The following is a 23,697-nucleotide window of genomic DNA, read 5'->3' on the forward strand; positions in this document are numbered from 1 at the left end:
CTTCGCCTGCGACCTGCAATCCCCAGATTCCCTGGGGACCTCGAAACTCCGAATCGGAGGTACTCCCCCCCCACAGCCGCCCACCCATTCCCTCCCCCCTTACCTCAGCACGCAGCCCCTCCCTGCGTGATGATGCAAAACCGTGGGGAGGGTGGGCGCTGGGAAGGGTGGGGAGAGCCTGAGAGCGAGCGAGGGTGGGAGGGAGTGGGCGGAGGAGGAGAGGGAGCCGAACGCGCGTTTAAAGCGATAGCCATCCTCGCTCTCTCCCCAGTGCTGGGCTGTTGGAGAACTCGAGCTGCAAGCCACCGAGCGCGAGCTCGAGCGCGGCGCGCTGGCCGGGGAACCCAAGAGCGCACGGCGCCCCAAGCTGGCAGGCGCCGCGGGACCCCCCACCCTTGCCGGCTGCCCTTCCCCGGGCGCCCCTACCCTCCTCGCCCGCAGGAGACCCTGGGCTTCCCCGGAGGAGCTCACCCCAAGGGGCCAGGACTCCGGCGAGCCCGCCACCGTCCCCTCGAGTGCCGCCGCCACCACCGCAGCCGCGGGAGCAGTATGGTCCAGTTGGGGAAGCTGCTCCGCGCCCTGACTTTGATGAAGTTTCCCTGCTGCGTGCTGGAGGTGCTTCTGTGCGCGCTGGCGGCGGCGGCGCGCGGCCAGGAGATGTACGCCCCGCACTCCATTCGGGTCGAGGGGGACGTCACCCTCGGGGGGCTGTTCCCGGTGCACGCGAAGGGTCCCAGCGGAGTGCCCTGCGGCGACATCAAGAGGGAGAACGGGATCCACAGGCTGGAAGCGATGCTCTACGCCCTGGACCAGATCAACAGCGATCCCAACCTGCTGCCCAACGTGACGCTGGGAGCGCGGATCCTGGACACTTGTTCCAGGGACACTTATGCGCTCGAACAGTCGCTCACTTTCGTCCAGGCGCTCATCCAGAAGGACACCTCCGAAGTGCGCTGCACCAACGGCGAGCCTCCGGTTTTCGTCAAGCCCGAGAAAGTAGTTGGAGTGATTGGGGCTTCGGGGAGTTCGGTCTCCATCATGGTAGCCAACATCCTGAGGCTTTTCCAGGTAGGGGGGCGCTCCCTCCGGGGCAGAGCGCGCCGTAGCTCCCCGCGCTCTTTATCCTGAAGGCTGGCTTGGACTCCAGGGGTGCGGGGTCTGGTCAGCCTTCGCTCATTTCCACCCTGGAGATCCTGCCGAATCCCTCCCACCTCACCCGAGGAGGTACTTGCCCTGCTTGATTCATTTCCCTTCCATCTCTCCCCTGTCCGCGCTCCACTCCATCCGGCTTGACATTCTGGATTTATGGCCCCATTGACAAGAAACAGTCTCCGAAAAACAAGGCGATGATTTAAATGGGTTTGCATTCCAGTGAAATATGGTTCCAAAACAGGCTTGTAAAAGTGCCGGGCTCCTGTGAGAGCCACTTAGGCGCAAAGAATATGAAAGATGAGAAGACGCCTAGAAACTAGGCATTTCTCAACTCCCCAGCTTCCCTGCCCCAAGCCGCCCGACAAGCTGCAGCTGCCTTGGAAAATTTCGAGAAGAGCTTAGGGAGGCAGTTCTTAAACCGAAGGCTAGGTCTTCACCTACATTTGGACGTGAATTGCCCATTTCGCTCGGGTTGGATTTCCCGACCTGTCACCTATCTCTGCGAGGGCATGGGGCGGAAGGCGTGGGGACTGTCCTCAAGCGGGGAGAAGCCACCCGCAGACGTGCCCCCAGGTGATTTGCTCTGGGCAGTTGTTTGCACCGTCTAAACCGCCTTTGCGATCCGGCCACTGGCAGGAGCCGGGCGATCAGCTTTCTACTCCTGTCAGCTCAGAGCCCGGAGGTGAGCTCATGCTAACTGCGAGACACAGTCTCTTTTTCTGCACCCACCCTGTGCCCATCCTTTCCCACGACCTCCCTAACGCAGCCCCCAACCCCAGTCCTGGGTTTTGAGGACGATTCTCAGAGCCAGACAAGAAGGCGCCTGGAGGGAGGCAGTAGGGTGCGCTGAGCAAGGCCGGGCGGTCCTCTAGCTCCGGGTACAGGCGGGCAACGGCGGAAGATGCGAGGACGGCGGATCGGGCCCGCTGAGCGGTGGGCGGTGCTGCAGTGCTCTCTCACGGCCTGCTCCCGCAGCCTCGGCCCCACGGCTCCTGTGCTGCCCTGGGTATAGATGGATGGCTTCTGGATGAAGAAATTGAGTTTCAGGGTCTGCGTGACTATGGGTTCTCTTGTTTCTCTGTCTTTCTTCCTGTGTGTCTCTCTCCTTGTGTCTCTTTCTCCCTGCTTTTTTTTTTTTTTTGTCTCTCTGTTTTTATGTTCTCCCTTTCAATTTCTGCGTCTCTTTTCCTTCTCTACCCCTATCTCCAAGTTTTTTGTTCATCTCTGTCTTGAAGTGATCCTTTCCTAATGCACAGCTCTCTCCCTGCCTGGTAGGACCCAAGCTCAGTTAGTCCCTTCTCCAGATGTTCTGGCTGACCCTTATGCTCCCCGTAGCTAAAAAGTCGACTCCCTCTCAAGTGCCTTTCCTGAAGCATGTTGGGTTTCTGGAGGGGACTCCTTGTGAGATTCAAGCTGTCACTACATCAGCACCCAGGAGTATGAAGTTTGTGTTTGTGCCAGAAGGAGGGGTGCCTGTCTAAAGCTGCAGCCTGGTATGGCCCCTCTGAGCCTCTGAGCATCCCTAGCACCTGTTGAGTATGCCACCTCTAGATGTTTGCAAGGCCAAAAGTGCTTCTGGGCAGCCTTCACTTTGAGGTAATGCTTTCAGGAAGAGCCTGGGTTGTCGTAAGCAAAACCCAGAAGCACTTCCTTTACCTCTGAGCTTAAACTAGAGAACCTGAGGAGGCAGCGCTGCAGGGAGGATGAGGCCAGAGGTCACCTGAGAAACACAGGGGCAACTCACAGTATTTTTATTGGAGCTCTGGGGGTTGAAGGCACATTTGCTGTTTGACATTTAAAAAATTATTTTGGTGCCTTCACTTGGAGCTTGGGAGCTTGCAGATGGGCCTGCCTGTCGAAAAAAGAGTGAAATCTTAAAGTCAAGAGAGAGCTTGCAGACTAGGTGAAGGATTGTGTTTGCTGAAAAAGATTCCAGGGGGAGCTGATTCCTTCTCTGGTGTGTGGATCTGAGGCACTTGCAAGAAAAGAGAACGCTTGCCTTATGGTTAGTTCCCCCCTTCCCTGGGCTGGGAAGGAAAGGAACTGAATGCCAGCATTAGCAGTGTGTGTTGGGACCAAAACCATTCAGAGAAAACACTGTCATTTTCCTCTAATTTGCAAATTGCAGCTATTCATGTTGGATTGAACAGCTGAGGGAAAAGAGCCCCCAGTTTTCACCTGCATTTATTGAGAAGAGGCTGGTAGTAGGAGGGATGCACCAACTTGTAGCTTGTGCTGCAAGCTGGATATAAGCTTGGTGTGAGCATCCTGGTTAACCACTGCCCATGTTCAAATATACAGAGATAGATTCCAACAATCTCTTCCAGTAGCCTTATTTTTGCGTGTGATCTTAGAAGCTCCTGGCATGTAAGTCCAGCCCCCAGTTTCCCAGCCTCTGTAAACCTGCAAAATGAATAGAGAGAATAGTGGAACACAGACCCCTTGTTCAAAGACACAGTCACTTTAGGGAAAGAGGAAAAGAACGGGTAGGTGAATCTTCTCTGGGATTGCAGGGTTCAGCTCAATGAAGACTGTCCTGTATAAAAGAAACTCCTCTAAATGGTTGAATTCTTAGCTCTCCAGAGATTTGAGTTTTCTTTTCCCCAGTCCCTGTGGGTTGCTGTGGGGAATGTGCCAAACCTATCATTTGAGATAAAAATTTATGGTGAGGTAAGCTTCTAGGCTGGAGGAAGGAAGACTTAGTGACTGAAATGGGGGATGCTAAGCACTGGGGGGCAGGAAGGAACAAGGAGCTAGTAATGGATGTAACAAATGCTGCAGCTGCCAGCAAAGCCTGGATTGAACTTCCTTCCTGAAAATGAGGACCCGGGCAAGAATGACCACTCAGATGTAAACAGTGTCTCTGACTGGGAATTCTCATCTGCCTGCCGGTGGGCCAGAGCTGAGCAAGTCCTTTCTCTCCTCTGTATGCACACTGAATTGGTTAGTAAGTGACATGTCAGAGGACAGGAATCATATTCAGTGGATCTTTCAAATCCAGGAGTTTGAGGCTAATGAAATTAGTGTGTGGCCAGGGCTCTGCCAACTAGAATTAAGGCACTGCAGCCACCCTGCAATGCATTTTCAGCCTGAAGGGAGCATCAGGGAGGAATTTCGGGAGATTTGTTTCTGAGCCTGTACAAAATAATACTCTCCTAATCCTAAGAAAGATTAAATGTAAATTAATATTGACTACGAGTAACATATTTAAAAAATAATCGCCGAGTGGGGGATGGCTTAAAGTGGAGAGATTATATAATATGGTGTGCAAAGAATAAATCTCTTCTGACCACTGTTTCATGGGCTATAAGTAAGATCTATTACAATGGAAAGTAATGGGAACGTTTTTATTCAAGGCTTCTCTGCTATTGACTTGAGAGCAAACACTCTGAGAGTATAAATTACTCTTGCTATGTGCTGACTCTGAATGAACAATATTTCATGTGCAGTGACATGGTCTAAGCTATAGACTTGGAATTGAATGGCATCTGTTTCAATTGTTTTGTTCTCTCAAGAGCAACTAGATAGAAAAAAGTGGTCAATTTGACCCTTGTGGGAGCGTGTTGCAAATCTAAACCTGTGTCCCACATACCATAAATGAAATACATTTCTAAATTTGTGTTTTCCTTCTGTTCATTGATGCTTGAGTATAATCTCAAACTTTGGCAGCAACATTTTATACATAAGTACTTGGTTTTCTTCCTTTCTTCTTTCTCTGTCTCCTCTCTCTCTCTCTCTCTCTTTCTCCATCTTATGTAATTGGATAGAAGTGGGCACCTAGGATGATGTGGTGTTACTATTGTGGGATTTTTTTTAAAAAAAAAAAACAACTCTAACTTACCCTTTTAAAAATTTCATAAATACAGGTGTCAGTGCCATTTGGAATAGTCTCTATAACAATTTCTGTCTCCACATTTACTGTGTTTCAGCAAATTTACCTAACAGATGGTGAGTGGGCAATTTTTAAAGGGGCATTTTTTAAAAGAGCGGAGAGGGAAGGAATAGAGACAGGCACATACTATACTTGAAGTTACCTCCACGTGTATTTTATGTGTGTAAACCCATACAATTAAGAAGTCTTTGGATGTTTTATCTTCAAGAATAATTCAGATACTGGATTACTTGAATATCATAAACATTTAGGGTTTAACAGATTTGTTACATATAGACGTTGTATCATGGATTTAAAAGACCATAGCAAGCGGGCAGCAGCGGGCGGAGCGACCGAGGGGCGGCGCGGGCTGGGCGGCGGGTGAGGGGGTCCGTGCTTCCTCGTGGTAGAGGGCTGGGGTTCGCCGGGGACGCCAGGTTGCTCCGCGTTGCCAGGTAACCGAGCGCTTGCCCCGCGCTCGCTCTTCCGCCCGGGCCGCCCTCGGCGCCGCCTGAGCCGCGGTGCGGGCTGCGCGGGGCGCTGGTTCCGCGGAAGCCTGGGTCGGGCGCTGCGTGCGGGACTCTCGTCGCTCGTGGACGGGGCGCGAGCGCTCGGGGGACGTAGGGCGCCGACCTGGGCCTCCTCGGCGCTCCGGCTCCGCTCAGGGCGCCCGCTCAGGGGCCTCCGGCGCGAGGCCCCCTTCGTGGTCAAGATGGCGGCGCCCAGGCGGGCCGCGCCGAGGTGAGCTGGAGCATGGCCCGGAGAGGGGCGAGTCTGCCACGCCCAGGACTTGGACCCCGGGCTGGTCTCCCGTCTCCCAGGGAGCGGCGGGTGAGTGGGCGCGGCCGCGCGTAGGTCCTTCTCGTGGGGTGGTCAGCTCTCCGTGCGTCCGCAGACTTCTGTCGTCTGATAGATCTGGGGTGGCCCAGGTTGGAGGCGAGGGTGCTTGATGGGGAAAACCTGAGGGGTTTAAGGACTCTATTGGGATCGTTTCAGACCTCAGTAAGAAGCTGAGCAAGTTTCCTCCTGACTCTCTTCCCGGCTAAGTTTTCTCCCTTCTCTTAAGGCGCCAGCTTTTCTGAATCACCTTGTTACCCGGGGGGATACAATTGGTGGTTCTGACCGTGGAACGTAGGACCCGGCGCGGGGAAGCCTGAGCTGGTTCTAGTTACTTTGTTTGCAAAGCACTTGTCTTGTCTTTGGAATCTTTGTGTATGTAACCAACGTTGGGAAGAGCCAGCGTTTTCTCCTCCAAAACACTGCGAGGGGTAACTTTATACGTAAGAAACAAGTGGGCGTTCACATCCATCTCTTTTCCAACCATTGAGTTTTGGTTGTGTTTCCTTTCTTTAAGTTTGTCTCGTTCTGAAGTGATAACAAAACAAAAACAAAAACAAAAACAAGGCCATAGCGAATTACACAAAGTATACTCTAGTCTCAGTCCTGCCATTAATTAGCTTAAGTCATTTAATTTTTCTAGGCCTCATTTTTCTCATGTGATGTTTTTTCTTTGAAAAAGTATAGTTTCTGGAAGTCTCTAATCTCTGTGTCATAGTTCAGCTTGGAGAAAACCTGTTCTTATCCAAACTCCATGACATTGTATTTCCAGCTCCAACTTTGGACTTTGAGTGAGTTGGGGGCAACTTTTTAAGGATATTTTCACACAGCTTTTTTAGTTAATATCAGTCTAGCTGACTTGTCATACTCAGACTTTCTCCCATATTCTTTTACCAGTGTGTTCCTTAGTCATATATATAAAGACTGTTGTGGGAAAAATGACCTCCTGGGTCAGCTTACTGCGTGGTCATCGACACAGGGCAGGGAGTAAGATTCTGTGGATTTTACAGAAGCAGATACAGGTTTCATTATCCATGTCCTCTCCCCTTTCATCTTACAAAAACAGCAGGCTTTTCTTGGAGAACTGCCAGATAATGCCATCCTGCCTCCTGACGGGCCCCGGGGATGAGTTGCCCAGGGACTGAACTCCAGTAAAGCAGGTGATTGGCTCATGGGTAGGCATCTGACCTCGGCTAAGTCTATCAGACTCCTCCCCAGGACTTTTGTCTCAGAGCAAAATGGAAGAATTGTCTTTTCTCTCTGGAATTTCTAAGCTGGGGAGATATGACTCTGGGACTCCCAGTGACCATCCAGCACAAGAAGAGACTTTCTGTAAAATAAAGTCTTGCAGAGGTAAGCAGGGCTGAGCGATGGAGAGAGAGCTGGAACCCTGCTGATACTCTGGAACGTCCAGATCCAACTGTATCTGAATATGGCTGCATCCCTGAATTTCTAGTACTTGTTTGTTGAGCTTGTTGTTGTTGTTTGGGTTTTGTTTTTAAATTTCCTTTGACTATTTTGAATTTGTTTTCAGCCATGTGCATTTGAAAGCATCATAGCTAAAAGAGCTAATTTCCTACGTTAATGTCACGTTTGCTTCCTTAAGTGAAAAATAATATCCGCTATTTTCTTTAAATAAAATCCTTCTAGCTCAGGTTTGAGATATTCAAAACTCTGCCTCCTACCCCCCTCTTTTCCAACATTTACTATATCACCTTGAAGCATTTGTGACCACATCTTTCCCATCTAGACGCAGTTGAGAGAGAGAGCAAAGACTTCTGATATAAACTGCAACCTATACGCCTCCTACCTGGAAGCTTTAGAACATACTTGATTCTTGTCATTAAAGCAAATCTTTTGTTGTTGTCTCCAGGACACAGAAGCATTTTCATGGCATAATGGAGTACAAAGTACATTAAGCCTAACTCTACTTCTCATCCTCTTTTACTTTAAATAGGCAGAAAAGAACCATCTCAAACACATTTTCCCAACAAATAAAATACATATACGATTATGTTTAGAAGACGTTTATGCAACATATAGTTAGACTGATTAATTAATGGACCTTTCGCCAATTGGCACAGTAAATATATATGTTCAATGTGCTCAATTAAAAAGAAGACAATAACATATTTTTACAGGTTAATTATCTGAGAAGAGTATTGTGCCAGCACACTTGTTACTACAGTATTTCATGTTTGACAGGTAATCTTCTTTCAATTATATTTACTGCTAAATGTTTTTTGGATCAAGCTATTAAATTATAAGGTCAAAAGTAAAATGATATGAAATTACAATGATAAAGGGACACATATCCCACTTTATGAGAATAGAAGTTCTAATTTCTTTTCAGTACTACTAGTAGTGACCACAGTACTAATTTGAGCCCTTACTATGAGCCACTGTGCGCATATACATTTAGTTCTTACAGTAGTTCTGCAAAGGGCATATAATAATCCACAGTGTAAAGCTGAAGAAAGTGATTCTCATAGCTGAAAGTCACATAGCTGGTGAGTGGCAAAGTCTAGATTCAAACTTAGAGTCGTCTGACAATGCCCAGGTTGTTGACCACTATGTACACTGCTCAATTGTTGCACCAATAAAGAAGTGCTTGAAATAATTATAGATTTGCCTACCCCGAAACTGCAGTGATTTAAAGACATCAAAGTTGCCAGTTGCTTAACCACATCTACTTACAGTAAGAAATTACATTTTATTTCATTTCTAAAACAAGATTAATTCTGCAGGCCCATAGAAACTTGAGCACACAAATCCTACCTCCAAATGAAAGATGCTTGTTTTCCATTATTCAACAGATGGCCCTGTACAGAGGCAATAAATATATAGTAGAATTTTCATTCAAATAAATGAGAAGAGAGGTTTCTTCTTGTCCTGATTCAGTGCCCATCATTATGGATTATGATGGCTCTTCCCAAACTTTACTTCATTCACTCCACTCTTTCTACAAAACTCCAGTAATGGAATCCATCATTCAGATATATGTGCAAAGCGAAAGGACTGTATTAATACAGTTGCTGAAAGTCAAGTTGATCGAGCACAGGAAATACATCCTAATAAATGCAACATTAATGTTTGTGTGGGCCTTGGAGTGAGGGGTAGAAGAATTTTCAGTTTAATGGAATATTTTGCCTCTTGCTATGAAAGTGTGGCTTAATAGTCTTGTAATTGGTCATTTACAGAATCCTCCATCTGTGGGTTTCATGCTTTCTTTACTCTGCAGCTGTTGATTCCTTCTCTTGTTCTGGATGGAAGGTAGCAACGAAGCCACTTCAAAGGGCTGAGCCTGCCTTTTTGTGTTATTGTTTAGATGAAGATATTTCCATTTATTAAAGCACACTATTTAAACATTTTTATCATGTTTCAAACTTGACTGTGTCCTGAAGGTATGAGCACAGGCAGACATAATGGGGGATGTTTTCCAGGAGAGAACATACCCTTATCAAAGGAATTATCAGAATTTTCATGTATGGATTGAGAATCAAATTCTGGAGTTAGACCTGAATTTAAATTCATACTCACAACTTATTACCAGTCTCATCTTGATCAAACGGTTACCACACTTCTCATCAATTTCCTTATCTTTGAAAGCGGAATAAGAGAAGTATGCCTGGTGGAGTTACACATAAAGCTCATCTGATAGAATATTCATAAGGATTTTGCACAAAATGTACATGGAAATATTTTAGCACTGAGTTTAGCATGCGATTCGTCTTCAATACATTTAAGAGCTATTATTCTATTATTATTATGCTATCATTAAATATCACTATTACTTAAATGTCATTATTGCTAAAATTGCTGTAAAACTACCACAATAACCCATGATGAATTCCCCTCTTCTGTTTCCTTTGTTTAAATGGAAAATATATATATAAATCTAGACAGAGAACACTTTAGTGATCCTATTCAGTGGAGTGAGAATTTCCATGGCACTGATTAAAACAAATCCTGAATTGCATGGACTTAAGATAGCAGAGAGGGGCTTCCCTGGTGGCGCAGTGGTTGAGAGTTCGTGACCCGATCCGGGAAGATCGCACATGCTGCGGAGCGGCTGGGCCTGTGAGCCATGGCTGCTGAGCCTGTGCGTCCGGAGCCTGTGCTCCGCAATGGGAGAGGCTGCAACAGTGAGAAGCCCGCGTACCGCAAAGAAGAAAAAAAAAAAGATAGCAGAGAGGCTAAGAGATTTGAAGTTAGACATCCCCAAGTGTGAATTCTACTGTGACCCTCTTCTAGCTCTAGAACCTTGAGGAAGTTACTTAAACTTTCTGAGCTTTACTACTAGTTTCCTCATCTGTATCTTTTTCAGGACTATTTATCAAGCATCTTCCTGTTCTCTATGCTTGGACGTATCAATGAATAAATTAGACAAGAGCCTTTGCCTGCGTGCTCCTTCTTGCATGCTTTCTCCCTCCTTACACTCTCGTGTGGAAACGGATGTTATAAATAAATTCTATGCTTTGTCACAAGGTTGATGGGCGCTACGGGATAAGGAAAAGGATGTGAAGCTCACTGAAGAGGCTTGGGTTGGGAGTGCTGGAGGAGTGTACAGGTAGGTTCTGATTTTAAATAGGGTAGTCAGGGTGGATTTTATAAGTTGACATTTGAGCAAAGACTTGAAGTGAGGGAGTTGTCAGAATGTATGATGGGGAGACCACTCCCTGGGAGCAAGAATAACCAGTCCCAAAACTCTAAGGCAGAAATATGCCGGGCAGCTTGGAGGAATATCAAGGAGGCCACCCTGGCTGACTTAGTCAGTGGGGAGGAAGAGACAGCAGGAGGGCTGGAGGTCGGATATGTGATGGGATGGATTGGGTAAGTCCTGGGAGGCCATCACATGCATTGTGTCTTTTACTCTAAATGTAGGCAGCCAGGGGCAGGATTTTAGCCGAGGTGTGGCATGAACTGTCTCTTGTTTGAAAAGCATAACTCTATCTGTGGTCTTGAGGATGTGGGGAGAGAGTGGAGTCAGGGAGAATCTCGGGAGGCGACTACAGGATCCTCGAGGTCTATGTTGGTGGCCTGCACCAGGCTGCTAGCGGCTGGTAATTCTCAGAAGTGGCACATTGGGAAGGTTGTGACAGCATTTCGTGGTAGATTGAATGCAAGAATGGAAAGGAAGAGGGGGTCAAGGGTGAATTCGAGATGTAGGGCCTGGGGAACTGGAAAGGTGTGGTTACTGTCACCTAAGATGGAAAAAGTTTGGGGTAGAGCATGTTTGGGGGATTAAAGACCAGTTTTGGAGGTATAAGATTTGAGATGTTTTCGTGACGTCCAAGTAGAGATGCTGAGTACACAGTTGGATACACAAGTCTGCAGTTCTGAAGAAAGGTCTAAACTAGAGATACACTGTAATACAATGGAGATATTAAGAATAATTACATGGAAGCGCTATTTTAAAGATAAAATGAAGTAATGCAATTAGCACTGTGTCTTCTCAAAACATTTAATAACTGTTAGCTAAAATAATTACCTGAAATGAAAAAATACCTATAGTTTGTTTTGTTGTTTGCAGTAAAAGTGAATAAAATGTCACAATTATTTTAATAGTATTTGTGACACAGTAGTTTTAGTTAAGACACCATGACTACAAACATTTACACTAAACCTTTCAGTCTCCTGCTTTTCACTCTGATAGGGTACTTGGAACCATATTTTGTAAGGTTTAAGTTAGTTGTCATAGGGTACCTCTTTAATTAGAAGTAATTCTGAACTGCCTAGTTCCATGCAGTTTTATATACATATATGTATAATTATTATTTTATGATTTATCAAACTCTGTTGAAAATTTGCATCACTGATATACATTAGAATTTAAGCATTTACCCAGGTACTCAAGGAAAAAAATGTACTTGTCTTGTAATTTCCATAGGGGTACTTACTTTCACATCTTCCCTTCACTTTGCAATTGCAAACATGGCAGGGGAAATATTATCTTACTGGTCTTTGAGTTCCCCTTAGCTATCTGCAACTCCTTAAACAGCCTTTCGGGCTTAACCAAAATTCTCTTTCACCTTCATTCCGCTAACAGATATTGGTCTAAGCATGTACTTATACTAAAAAATGCATGACCACGTTGTCTCTACACATCTATAATTTTATGTTAACACTATCATTATGTAAGCTATACTTGAATTGTAATTATAACAGATTTTATGTCAACACACATCCATTTCTAGTGTTCATCTGGTGTTCAAGGGGAGAGCAGCATGTCGTAAATTTTATCAAAATATAACATCTGAAGAATAGAACAGAGGGTAATTGTGTAATTCTGTATTCACTCTAATTAAGTTCAGTGGAGTTGGCATAATAGAATTAAGATGAAAAAAAAAAAGACATTGAGGTACCATGGCTCCCTCTCCTAACACACCCTTTTCGTATCCGAGAGCAGAGACTCAGCACCTTTCTGTACAGAAATGGAGACAGGAAGAGGCCAGAGGATGAATGACAGGCACGAATGAGGTGGAACTTTGAAGAGCAACATGGAAATGAAATACTTCTTTTGTATTTGGTAGGTGGGGAAAATGTACCAGCGTGTATGCCTACTGGGACCACGTTTTCCAGAACAGTTAAGCCCAGTGTCAACTGTGCTGTCCCACCTTCCTCGTAAGTAGGAACATACTGTTACTTGAATCTTTGCTTCCTGTTTCTTGATAGCTGGTTGAGAAGATTATCACAGGAAGTGCATCTTGTTAGCAAATACACTGTTTTGAAATGATTGACACTCACTGAAGAGTGGCAACTCCAAGCTTGCTCTCTCTTGATCTTGGACTATTTAAGTCTGGAGTGCAGGAGTGGGTTATGGGGAAAGACCATTGGAATTCTTATGTCTTCAGCATAATGGTTATAGCATAATGGTTAGGAGTGTAGGTGCTGGTTCAAATCTCTGCTTTCCACTTGCTAACCATATGAGCTTGGGCAATTTACCTGATTACCTGAACCTCAATACTCCTGCCTATAAAATGATGTTAATAATATTTCATCCCCATAGACTTGTTTTCAATATTAAAATGAAGTCACTTACACCAAGCACTTAATACAATGCCTAGAGCATAGTAAAGTCTATTATTATTACTATTACTACTACTACTACTATTATTATTATTACTGTCAAGATGCCAGGTGCTATTTTTCCTATGCCTTATTCCATTATCTTCTGCCCTGTCCCCCCATTTCTGTCTTGTTTCTGTACAAGGGTAGGTTTGTCACAGAGCATTTTCTTTCCCTAGTGTCTGACTCTTAGTCATCAAGGTGACTGGTCCACGACCCGGCATTCATTGCTGCTCGTTGAAGCAACCCATTTTGAGAAGGGGAGTTGGGTATTGATGCCAAGTTGGGTCAAGGAGAGAGAATTTTCTCTCTTCTGCACTCAGAGAGCTAAGTGAAATATTCAGGCCTCAGAAGGAGAATCAGGCAAAGGGCAACATGCTTAATTTCATACCTTAGTGATTAAGAACAAGTCAGACAGGCTGGATTTGAACTCATTTCCGTCATGTACTGACAACAGGATCTTAGGTGCTTTTGTAACCCATCTGAGGCTCAGTCAACATCTGAAAGAGACGAATAACATTATCAGGACCTAGCGTATAGCCTCCTTGTAATAAGTGAGTAAATCCTTTTAAAACGTTCAGCACGTTGTTTGGCATATAAACACGTAATAAAATTTAGCTTCTTTGACTACTCCCGCTGCTAATATTATTAAGTAGCTGAGCAGATCCGAGGCCCATTTTTTTCTTAGATTGCACATAATCATTTGGACAACCAGCTCACATTGATCAACCGTTGCTTATATATAAACCCCCATGAACCCAAAGGTGCTTTAACTCTCTCCCAGTCAGAGCCTGTTCTGGGGGCAGAAGCAACACCGGCACTACCCTCGTCATCTTTGCCTTTATTGTCACTACACTCGCCTGCCGTACTGAGCACTTTCTGTTTGCCAGGCACCAAATTTAGCCCTGCGTATGCACTGTATCATATAGTTCTCACACTCAGGTGGGAGACATTATCATCGTCCCCAATTTTCAGATAAAGACGCCAACGAGGTGTTGGAAAGGTAAGAAACTTGACCCACAGCAAGAGATGGAGCCGGAGTATTCAAACCCTTCTCTCTGACCTCAAGAACCCTTAAATATTAGCATACTACTACATCCTGGTAAGAAAATCTGCTTCCAGCCACTCTGGTGAGAGTAGAAATGATTCTCAGTCCCCACATTCCTCTATTGCCCATGCCACCCTAGCCTCAGGACTAGGGGGGAAAGGAAGTGATCTCTTCAAAGAGCAGCCAAAGGGAACCTACTCCCTTCTGCCTTTTCGTAATCAACTAACCAATATTTTATTTCCTTCTTAAGAGTCCCCACGTGTTCCTTTTGGTACTTAGCTTGGCCTTTTAGAATTCTGACATTCTGTACATGACTCATCCACTGTATTTCATGTTAATTTATTGAGGTCAAGTATAGGGTCTTACTCATCCTGAAGTCCAGTTATCCCCTGTCACATCTAACTCTGTTCTTTTCTTCTCGTAGGACATCTGCAGATATTTATTTGAATTTTGTTGAATTGTTCTCATCAATAGTACATTAAAAGTTATACAGAAAGTGCTTTCTTATAAGGAAAACCATCTAAATAGATTTCTAGCTCTTTACTTTTTATAGCACTATTGTAGAGATTATAGATCTCCAGGTAATATTTTTTAGATTGAGTTCTTCATATTGTCTTATTTTTACATATAATGATAAATCTGAATTTTCTCTATCAAAGCTCTATCTCTATCAAAGACTTCACTGGCTTGTAACTTAGCTTGTTGATTATGTGTTGTTGACTTTTCCATTTACAATGATATTTGATCCTGATAAGGATGGGGCTGGGTGGGAAGGTACATCTTAGGGCCATAAATTGGTTTTGTAGAGAACTAACATAAAGATCTAAAGTCTCATCATATTTCTGCAGAACTCATGAATCATTTTATTATAATTCCATTCATCCAGGGAGTATAAAACCATTTTCAAATTGTTATTCCTAATTTGTTCATCTTCTCTTCCTTACTCTTAGTGAGAAGAGAGCAGGCTGAATGGAAGAAAGTCATTATGACCACTGGGGCCACTAAGGTAGGCATCAGTCCCAGAGTTTTGTTTTCATCTCTCCGCTATTAATATTGGCTAATGTCTTGAGTGCTTACTTGGTGCAAATTACTTAGCCAACCATGGCAAATGGATTGTGTCATTTCATCCCCTGATAGTCATACAATTAATGTATGTATTATTATGATATCCCATAATGCATACATGGAACAGAGCCTCAGAAGTAGTTATTTGCTCACCAAAATATGGTAGATGTGGAATTTGGACTCAGGTCTGATAGACTCCTAAATCACTCCTAGTGATTTTTACCACGAAATTAAAGTTGTATACCTCTGGAGAGTAGATAGTTTCTAAAATTTCCTCAGCTCTAATGTTTTATAATTAAATTTTTGTCTGATGGCAAGCTTAACAGTTAAGATGGGTAGGAAGGAATGCCAGCCTGTTGAATGGAATTTCCCTGAAATGAGCCAGTTCACTCATTCATTCACTCAGCATGTATTGAATGTTTGCTCTGTGCAAAGGCATTTTAGGCATCACAGTGGAGTGAGCGCCCCTTCCATAGACTCTCCTGCAGCACTCAGAGAAGTCTTGGACTGGTTTGCCTGTTATGGAATGGGGCTTGGTGATAGAAGCCTGGTTTGTCCTCCACTGATAAAACTAAGACATACTCATATGAGTTTAGAGGCATCTTGAAGCCGTGGGATAGTAACACACATGAATCTTACCATTTTTGCCTGGGATTAATGATATAAAGGCTTTGGATTTGGGTATGGAAAATGGGTGCAATTATGGGTGTGTTGGTTCTACATATATACGGACATCACGTGTCATCAGCCTGCAGCTACCTGCCATTCCTCACTACTCCTTCTTTTCACAAACCAAACAAGTACCTTCATATCTCTCCTGTGGATAAGCTCTTGACAGTGGCACTAGGGCCTCCCTCAATAAGTACATCATTGGCTAAACCAGTGGTTTCTCAGATATGCTCATTGAACAACCCTTAAGGTGGATTGACATTCCACTGCCTAGAATAGAATATGGTGTTCTTTAGAAATCGGGGGGAAAAAATAGGCCACCAGATGTACTTTCTTTAATTTAAATTGTTTATATATATGAACAATTGTTATATATGTGTATGTATACTTGTTCATATATATGAGTGATTTAAAATTGAAGAGATAGATATATACACACAGACATATATATATGTATATTTAAATTTTGGCTTCTGTTAGCAAGTAGTAAATTAAATTATTAGCAGATCCATACTGCAGGGAAATAACCAATCAGATTTCATTCAATAGCTTGCTTTTTTGTAGATTTATGGTTGTGATTTTATATCTGCAGGTATGTTTGCTGAAGAAAATATTTCTGCCACTTTACACAAAATTAAATTCATTTAATACCAATGCGGCATGTCTCAAATGTCTTAATACAGTTTTAATCTTTAATCGCATCAGAAGTATGAAATTAGAAGCATACCCCAAAATCATTTGAAGATATAATTACTTTCATTTCCCTTATACTTTTGAGACTTTTGAAAAACAAGTATTTAGTTGTACTTATCTGTTTCTGTCTCTCTAAGGATAGCAAACACTGAAACACAATTCTTTTTAAAAGTCAGGATTAAAAATATATTGTCCAAGATGATCAAAACTAAGGAAGTGGCAAAGAAATTCAAAAATTTAAACTTTCAAAGGGTGCTTCTTTTGTGAATGTGTAGTACTTGTTCTTCTGAAGGAATTAATCTTTTTAAAAATTTAATTAACTTATTTTTTATTGAAGTATACTTGGTTTACAGCGTTGTGTTAATTACTGCTGTACAGCAAAGTGACTCTGTTATACATATGTATATACATTCTTTTTCATACTCTTTTCCATTATGGTTTATCACAGGATATTGAATATAGTTCCCTGTGCTATATAGTAGGACCTTGTTGTTTAGCCAATCTATATATACCAGTTTGCATCTGCTAATCCCAAACTCCCAGTTCATCCCTCTCCCACCTGCTTCCCCCTTGGCAGCCACCAGTCTATTCTCTATGTCTCTGATTCTGTTTCTGTTTCATAGATAGGTTCATTTGTGTCATATTTTAGATTCCACATATAAGTGGTATCATGGTATTTGTCTTTCTCTTTCTGACATACTTTGTTTAGTATGATAATCTCTAGTTGCATCCATGTTGCTGCTGCAAATGGCATTATTTCATTCTTTTTTTTATGGCTGAGTAGTATTTCATTGTATATATGTACCACATCGTCTTTATCCATTCATCTGTTGATGGACATTTAGGTTGTTTCCATGTCTTGGCTATTGTGAATATTGCTGCTGTGAAGATCAGGGTGAATGTGTCTTTTTGAATTATAGTTTGGTCTGGATATATGCCCAGGAGTGGGATTGCTGGATCATATGGTAGGTCTATTTTTAGTTTTCTGAGGAACCTCCATACTGTTTTCCACAGTGGCGGCACCAACTTACATTCCCACCAACAGTGTTGTAGGAGGGTTCCCTTTTCTCCACACTCTCTCCAGCATATGTTATTTGTAGACTTTTTAATGATGGCCATTCTGACTGGTGTGAGGTGGTACCTCATGGTAGTTTTGATTTGCATTTCTTTAATAATTGGCAGTGTTGAGCATCTTTTCATGTGCCTATTGGCCATCTGTATTTCTTCTTTGGAGAAATGTCTCTTTAAGTCTTCTGCCTATTTTTTTGATTGGGTTGTTTGCTTTTATTGTCATCAAGTTGTATGAGCTGTTTGTGTATTTTGGAAATTAAGCCCTTGCTGGTCACATCATTTGCAAATATTTTCTCCCATTCTGTAGGTTGTCTTTTCATTTTGTTTATGGGTTCCTTTGCTGTGCAAAAGCTTGTAAGTTTGATTCGGTCCCCTTTGTTTATTTTCATTTTTATTTCTATTGTCTTGGGAGACTGACCTAAGAAAACATTGGTATGATTTATGTCAGAGAATATTTTGCCTGTGTTGTCTTCTAGAAGTTTTATGGTGTCATGTCTTATGTTTAAGTCTTTAAGACATTTTGAGTTTATTTTCGTGTATGGTGAAAGGATGTGTTCTAACTTCACTGGTTTATATAAGGCTGTCCAACTTTACCAACACCACTTGCGGAAGAGACTGTCTCTTTCCCATTATATATTCTTGCCTCCTTTGTCAAAGATTAACTGAGGTGTGTGGGTTTATTTCTGGGCTCTGTATTCTGTTCCATTGATCCATATGTCTGTTTTTGTGCCAATACCACGCTGTTTTGATTACTGTGACTTTGGAGTACTGTCTGAGTCTGGGGTGGCTATGCCTCCAACGTTGTTCTTTTTCTTCAGGATTGCTTTGGCGATTCTGGGTCTTTTATGGTTCTGTATGAATTTTAGGATTATTTGTTCTAATTGCGTGAAAAATGTCATGGGTAATTTGATAGGGATCGCATTAAATCTGTAGATTGCTTTGGGTAGTATGAGCATTTTAACAATATTAATTCCTCCAACCCAAGAACATGAGATGTCTTTCCATTACTTTGAATCATCTTCACTTTCCTTTATTAATGTCTTACAGTTCTCAGCATATAAGTCTTTTGCCTTCTTGGTGAGGTTTATTCCTAAGTATTTTATTTTTGGGGTTGTGATTTTAAAAGGCATTGTTTTTTTACATTCCCTTTCCGATATTTCATTGTTGGTATAAAGAAATGCAACCAATTTCTGTATGTTAATCTTGTATTCTGCTACCGTGCTGAATTCGTTTATCAGTTGTAGTAGTTTTCATGTAGAGTCTTTAGGGTTTTCTCTATATAGTATCATATCATCTGCATCTAATGACAATTTTACCTCTTCCTGAAGGAATTAATCTTGAAGTTCTACTAAGACTTTTGGGATACCTGTTTTAATGAGCCACTACTTCCTGCCTGAGATTGCACTATGCACCAGAGATTCTAGAATTAGCATAATAAAACTAATAATGTAAACAACAGCAATAAATCTTCACAAACCTTCCTTGCAAGGAAGTAAAGTCCACTGGAAAAACAGACAAGTGAAACACACATTCAAAATGGCAGTGATTCTCAAACATTTATGTGCTGAAAAATCATGACAAGCATGATACCCAGGGCAATTACTAGACCCCTTCTCCAGCTGGTCAGGTGTAAGGTCCTGTAACTCTATTTTTGGTGAATGCCTCCAGGAGAGTCTGAGACAGATGTTCTCAGTTGTCGTCAACCTTTAGTGTGCATCAGATTTGCCTGAGAATATTGTTAAAACACAGATTGCTGGGCTCCAGTGCCAGAGTTCTAACCAGTTCCCAGGTGTGGCTGATACTGCTGGCCCAGGGACCACATTTTGAGAACCACCTTTCAAAACTCTGCAGTATGCGGTTGTGTGTGTTGTGAATGAGACGGGCCCAGAGAACCAAAGGAGGGCAAAGGGACTCTGCCCTAAATTAGCCAAAGGTAACAATAGCAGCTAGAATTGATTGACCCAAGAAAAAATTATAAGAACTTTACCTGCATTTGCTCATTTAATCCTTTCAGTAAGGTACATAGGTGCTACTTAGTGTTCCTCTTTTACGGGGGTGTCCAGAGAAGGTAACCACTTTGCCCACGTCCTAAACTGGTAAGTAACAGATTAAGAATTCAAGTCTAGGAAGTCTGATTCCAGAGCCCACACCTCTACCCTTTCTGCATGTAGAGAGGAGTAAAGGGTTGTCAGTGAAGCCTTCCTGGGGGCCCTGGCCTCTGAGTGTAGATAGAAGGATGAGTGGACATAAAGATCATTATTTGTGTGTGGTGGGGGTAGGGGAGGAAGTATGAGGGCTTCCAGAAGAGCCAGCCCTCCCCATACATCTGCTATAAGCAAGTCTGATGATCAGGAGTCCGGAACGTGAGTATGACTATGGGATACTGAGAAGGGTTCTAGAACCCTGAGGTTAGAGTTCTGGATCAGTTAGTAGGTAACAGAAAGTGAATGAGTGATTTACCTTACTTTCCACGGGTAGCAGGAAGTTTGGAGATAGTCCCTCTAGCGTTAGTCCAGCTGCTGAAGGGCATCACCAGGGGACTGGGTTGCTTCGCTCTTCCAGCTTCCACATCTCTAGCACGTCCACATAGCTTCAAAGTGACCCCAGAATCTCCAATAGTGTTCCAACAATTTGGGCAGGAAGAAAGAAAAGGAAAAAAAAAAAAGAAATTAAGTAAGAAAAAAAAGGCAATGTCTAACTCAGAGAGCAAATTTTTTACCACAGATGGTCAGCGGACTTGCACTTAGATCTCATCAGCTCGGATTTTAAACTGGCCACCTTAGCCTTAAGGATAATGGGGTCTCCTAAACCAGGGCTCTGATAGTAAGGAATAAGGAGAGAGTGGTACTGATTAGCAGTGCCTGCTGTCCCAAACAAATATTATCCCCAAACTATTTTTTTAATCCTATATTTTACTTTAAAGAATGGAGGGGAAACATTATGTATCTGTAAATAGCCTTTTAGAAAGGGTACAATTATATAGTTATACAACCCCCTGGAGGGCTCCTTTCTTCTAAAATCTCTTTAAAAACTGTTCAAGGTTAAGGACATTTTTAACTTAAGTTAGTCACTTGCAGTCGATTATCTTGGAATGACATCCTCTCTCTGCAGATGTTCTGTCAGGCTTTAGAAAATTCTAGAAGTGGACAGAGAAGTGTTACGGTACATGTATTTGCAATATGCACGTCTTTGAAATGAAATCCATTTAGGGACCAAAAGGCATTTCATGTCTTTGCTATACATTTTCACATATTTGCCTTTCCAGAATTCCTTTGAGCAAATCTGTTAGATGTAACCCATCCGTTTCTCCCATCTGAATTCTTTATTACTAAACATTCTTCAGTATGCTCTCACTCCCCTCTGTCAAATGCGTTTCTCTGGGTCCTCACCCTTCTCATCTCATATGTGAATGCGTATCTTAAACTGAAGCAACAGTCTGCTATGACTTCTCCATAACTTGAAGAACCCGTCTTTGTGGGGGAAAAAGTAGACTTACTAACTTAAAAGGTAAAATGCGTGCAATGTTTCTGAGAATTAAAAACTAAGATAAAAACATAAGCAAGGGAAAAAACTTACAGTGGATCCTTTTCAAAGACTTTATTTTACAGAGAAGGCAACTGAGGTTTAAAGAAAAAATGCGTTAGTTAAACACTAAATAATATACCTTAAACCTCAGTGGAGCAACACATGGACAGTTCATTTCTCACTCATTCAGGAGTGTAGTATGGACTTTGGTGGTCTGAGGGTCAGTTTTCTGCTCAGTTATTCAGGGACCCACCACCTTCATCAACTGGCTCTACGTTTGTCCTAAAAAGGAAAGGAGAGAGGAAGCTGCAAGCTACAATTATCAACTCGTTATCCTTCAGACATAAACTCTTCAGGTCACCTCTGGTCACATTCTTTGGGATAGAACCATACCCAGATGCAAGCGGAGATGGAGAATGTTGTTCCTATCTTGGTCCTAGTGATGCCTCTACAGGCTGGAGGAGCTAATTAAAGTGTAGTCAACAGCTCGTTGTTTCTGCCACAATGAGTGATTAGCCTAAGGCTGTGGATTAATTATGTGTTTGTGTCACATATACATATAATACACACAAACATATATATGTGTGTGTGTATATATACATTTTTTAGCATGAGTAGACACATGGGGCTTCTGCCGTATCAAAAGAGTACAAACTGCCTCTTGTTGCTTTTTCTTAATTGAAGTTGACTACTACTATCTATTTGCCTTCATTTTGCTACCTCCCCCCCGCCTTTCAGTATTATATGAAAATTCTGAAAGAAATAATTTCAAAGTTTCCAGTGCTTTTAAAGGTAATAGAATACTCAGACCTTAACAATTTTCCTGTGTGAAACTTTTGCCAGACTAAAATAGTTAACTTATGAAAAGTAAATTTAGATTGATACAAAAGAGAAAATAAGCTGATTTTTTTTCTTTTTTACACAAATACCCTGAGCCAAGGTGGAAAATAAATGGAAAACTGGAGGAATTTAGATCCTTTTGTTGTAAATTTAAATATTTTTAATTGTAAAAATAATACAGGCTCATTGCAGAAACTCCAAAATTGAAAGGATTTAAAGAAAAAAGGAAAAATAACTCAAAATCCCATTTCTGATAAATCATCTCTGTAACATTTTTGAGGGTATCTTTTGAAACTTTTTTGTGACGGGGTGCATATAAATACAATACAAGTATAAAATACCTTTAATTATTATATCAAACTACAAAACAGTTCTATAACATTTTTATTTAGTAATATAAGTATGATTACTCATCACCTAATAAAAATCTGCAGCATCATTTTTAATGGTTGAACAGCATTCTATTATTTATTTAACCAGTCCCTACTGTTCAACATTTAGATTATTCCTGTTTTGCTTTGCTAAACAATGAGACAAGCATCCTTGTTCATATGTCTTTGAGCATTTGTTTATTTCCTTAGAAGGGACTTCTAGAACTTGAATGGCTGGTTGTCAGTTCTGGTACATACTGACATATTGTCTTCCAGAAAGGTTACCGTGCTTTTTATTTCTATCAAGAATTTAACATCCAATGTGGTTTCTTACACACACTCATCAGTACCAGTATTATCAATATCAATACCAGTATTATCAAGTTTTTTAAAACTTTGTCATTCTAGTCAGTAAAATATGACACCTGAATTATTTTATTTGTATCTCTTTGATTAATAATAGCAAGGTTGAACATATTTTCATATCTTTATTGGCTGTTAATACTTTTTAGTTTGTGACTTTATGACATCCATTTTTTATCGATGTATAACAACCTTTTATATATCAATGTTTTTGTTGTTTGTTGTAAATGCAATTTTTTTCTCTTCATTTATTAATTTTTATTTTGTGTGTGTTGAACTTCTTTAATACTGTCAAGTCTATTCAAAAACCCTTTAATGAACACAACAAATGTGGAAAATCAGTCATTCTCCTGCATTTTGTAATCAATGTATTTCCTTTTGGGCAGTATGGAAATGAAAGTTCTTATTTCATCTTATGGTTGGAAAGAATCTATTCCCTCGGAAAGGGATTATAGTCTCCATGATGCAGTAATGGGAGATTTTATAGGATAGGCAGGGTCTACAGAAGAAAAAACCCTAAATCACACTCCATTGGTGGTTGCCTTATTTATAAAAATGGCATTTGAGGTTGTGTGACTGCCATCAGGTAAGCAAAATTAATTTTTAGCATGAAGTACTCCTATCAGCAAGAACAGCCTAGGATAGGCTAGCAGTAAGAAGTGAGGGGTTAGAAGTAAGAAGTGAGGGGTTAGAAGTAAGAAGTGAGGGGTTATGGGATTGGGGCATAGCCTCTGTTTCCTCCAATGCAGCTGGAAATTTAAACTCTGGGGCTCCTGCTTGATCCAATCAGCCCAGCTAGTATGTGTTGCCAGGTAGGGTGAATAGACTCAGAAGTACAAGAGCTCATCCTTGGTCCCCTCTGGAAATGAGCAGAGAATACTGTGTCAAGCAGAGGTGATCAGTCCATGGTCTGGAGACTTGGATCTCCTCACATAGTCCTTAAAGTCAGGGTGAGACAAAATGCCAATACAAATTATATTGATGACAGTATCAATGAGGTGACATTGAGTCCTTTGACCCAACGTGTGTCTGCAGTGTGCCATCCATTAGTAAATGGGCAAAGCCATTTGACAGATCTATCTGATACAATGAATGAATCTGACACTCATAGTTTGAAAAACTGA

General features: G+C 42.1%; 2 protein-coding genes across 2 annotated transcripts in view; both read left to right on the top strand.

Annotated features, from left to right (window-relative positions):
* Nucleotides 1-549: 549 nt before the first annotated feature.
* Nucleotides 550-11,603, top strand: LOC309974378 (metabotropic glutamate receptor 7-like; the record flags this gene model as incomplete). The annotated part of the gene is made up of 2 exons (XM_082858999.1): nt 550-1,068; nt 10,349-11,603. 2 exons carry the CDS (start codon nt 550-552, stop codon nt 10,382-10,384), a joined length of 555 nt encoding a protein of 184 aa, XP_082715125.1. The 3' UTR covers nt 10,385-11,603.
* Nucleotides 10,405-23,697, top strand: part of LOC309974419 (UDP-N-acetylglucosamine--peptide N-acetylglucosaminyltransferase 110 kDa subunit-like) — a gene marked incomplete at its 3' end in the record, with an annotated part of 146,206 nt that continues 132,913 nt past the window's right edge. The window contains exons 1-2 of the mRNA XM_082859037.1: nt 10,405-10,430; nt 12,394-12,484. The remainder of the gene's footprint in view (nt 10,431-12,393; nt 12,485-23,697) is intronic.

This window comes from Leucopleurus acutus (assembly GCF_964270905.1).
Source record: "Leucopleurus acutus genome assembly, chromosome: 17".
Classification (NCBI taxonomy): domain Eukaryota; kingdom Metazoa; phylum Chordata; class Mammalia; order Artiodactyla; family Delphinidae; genus Leucopleurus; species Leucopleurus acutus.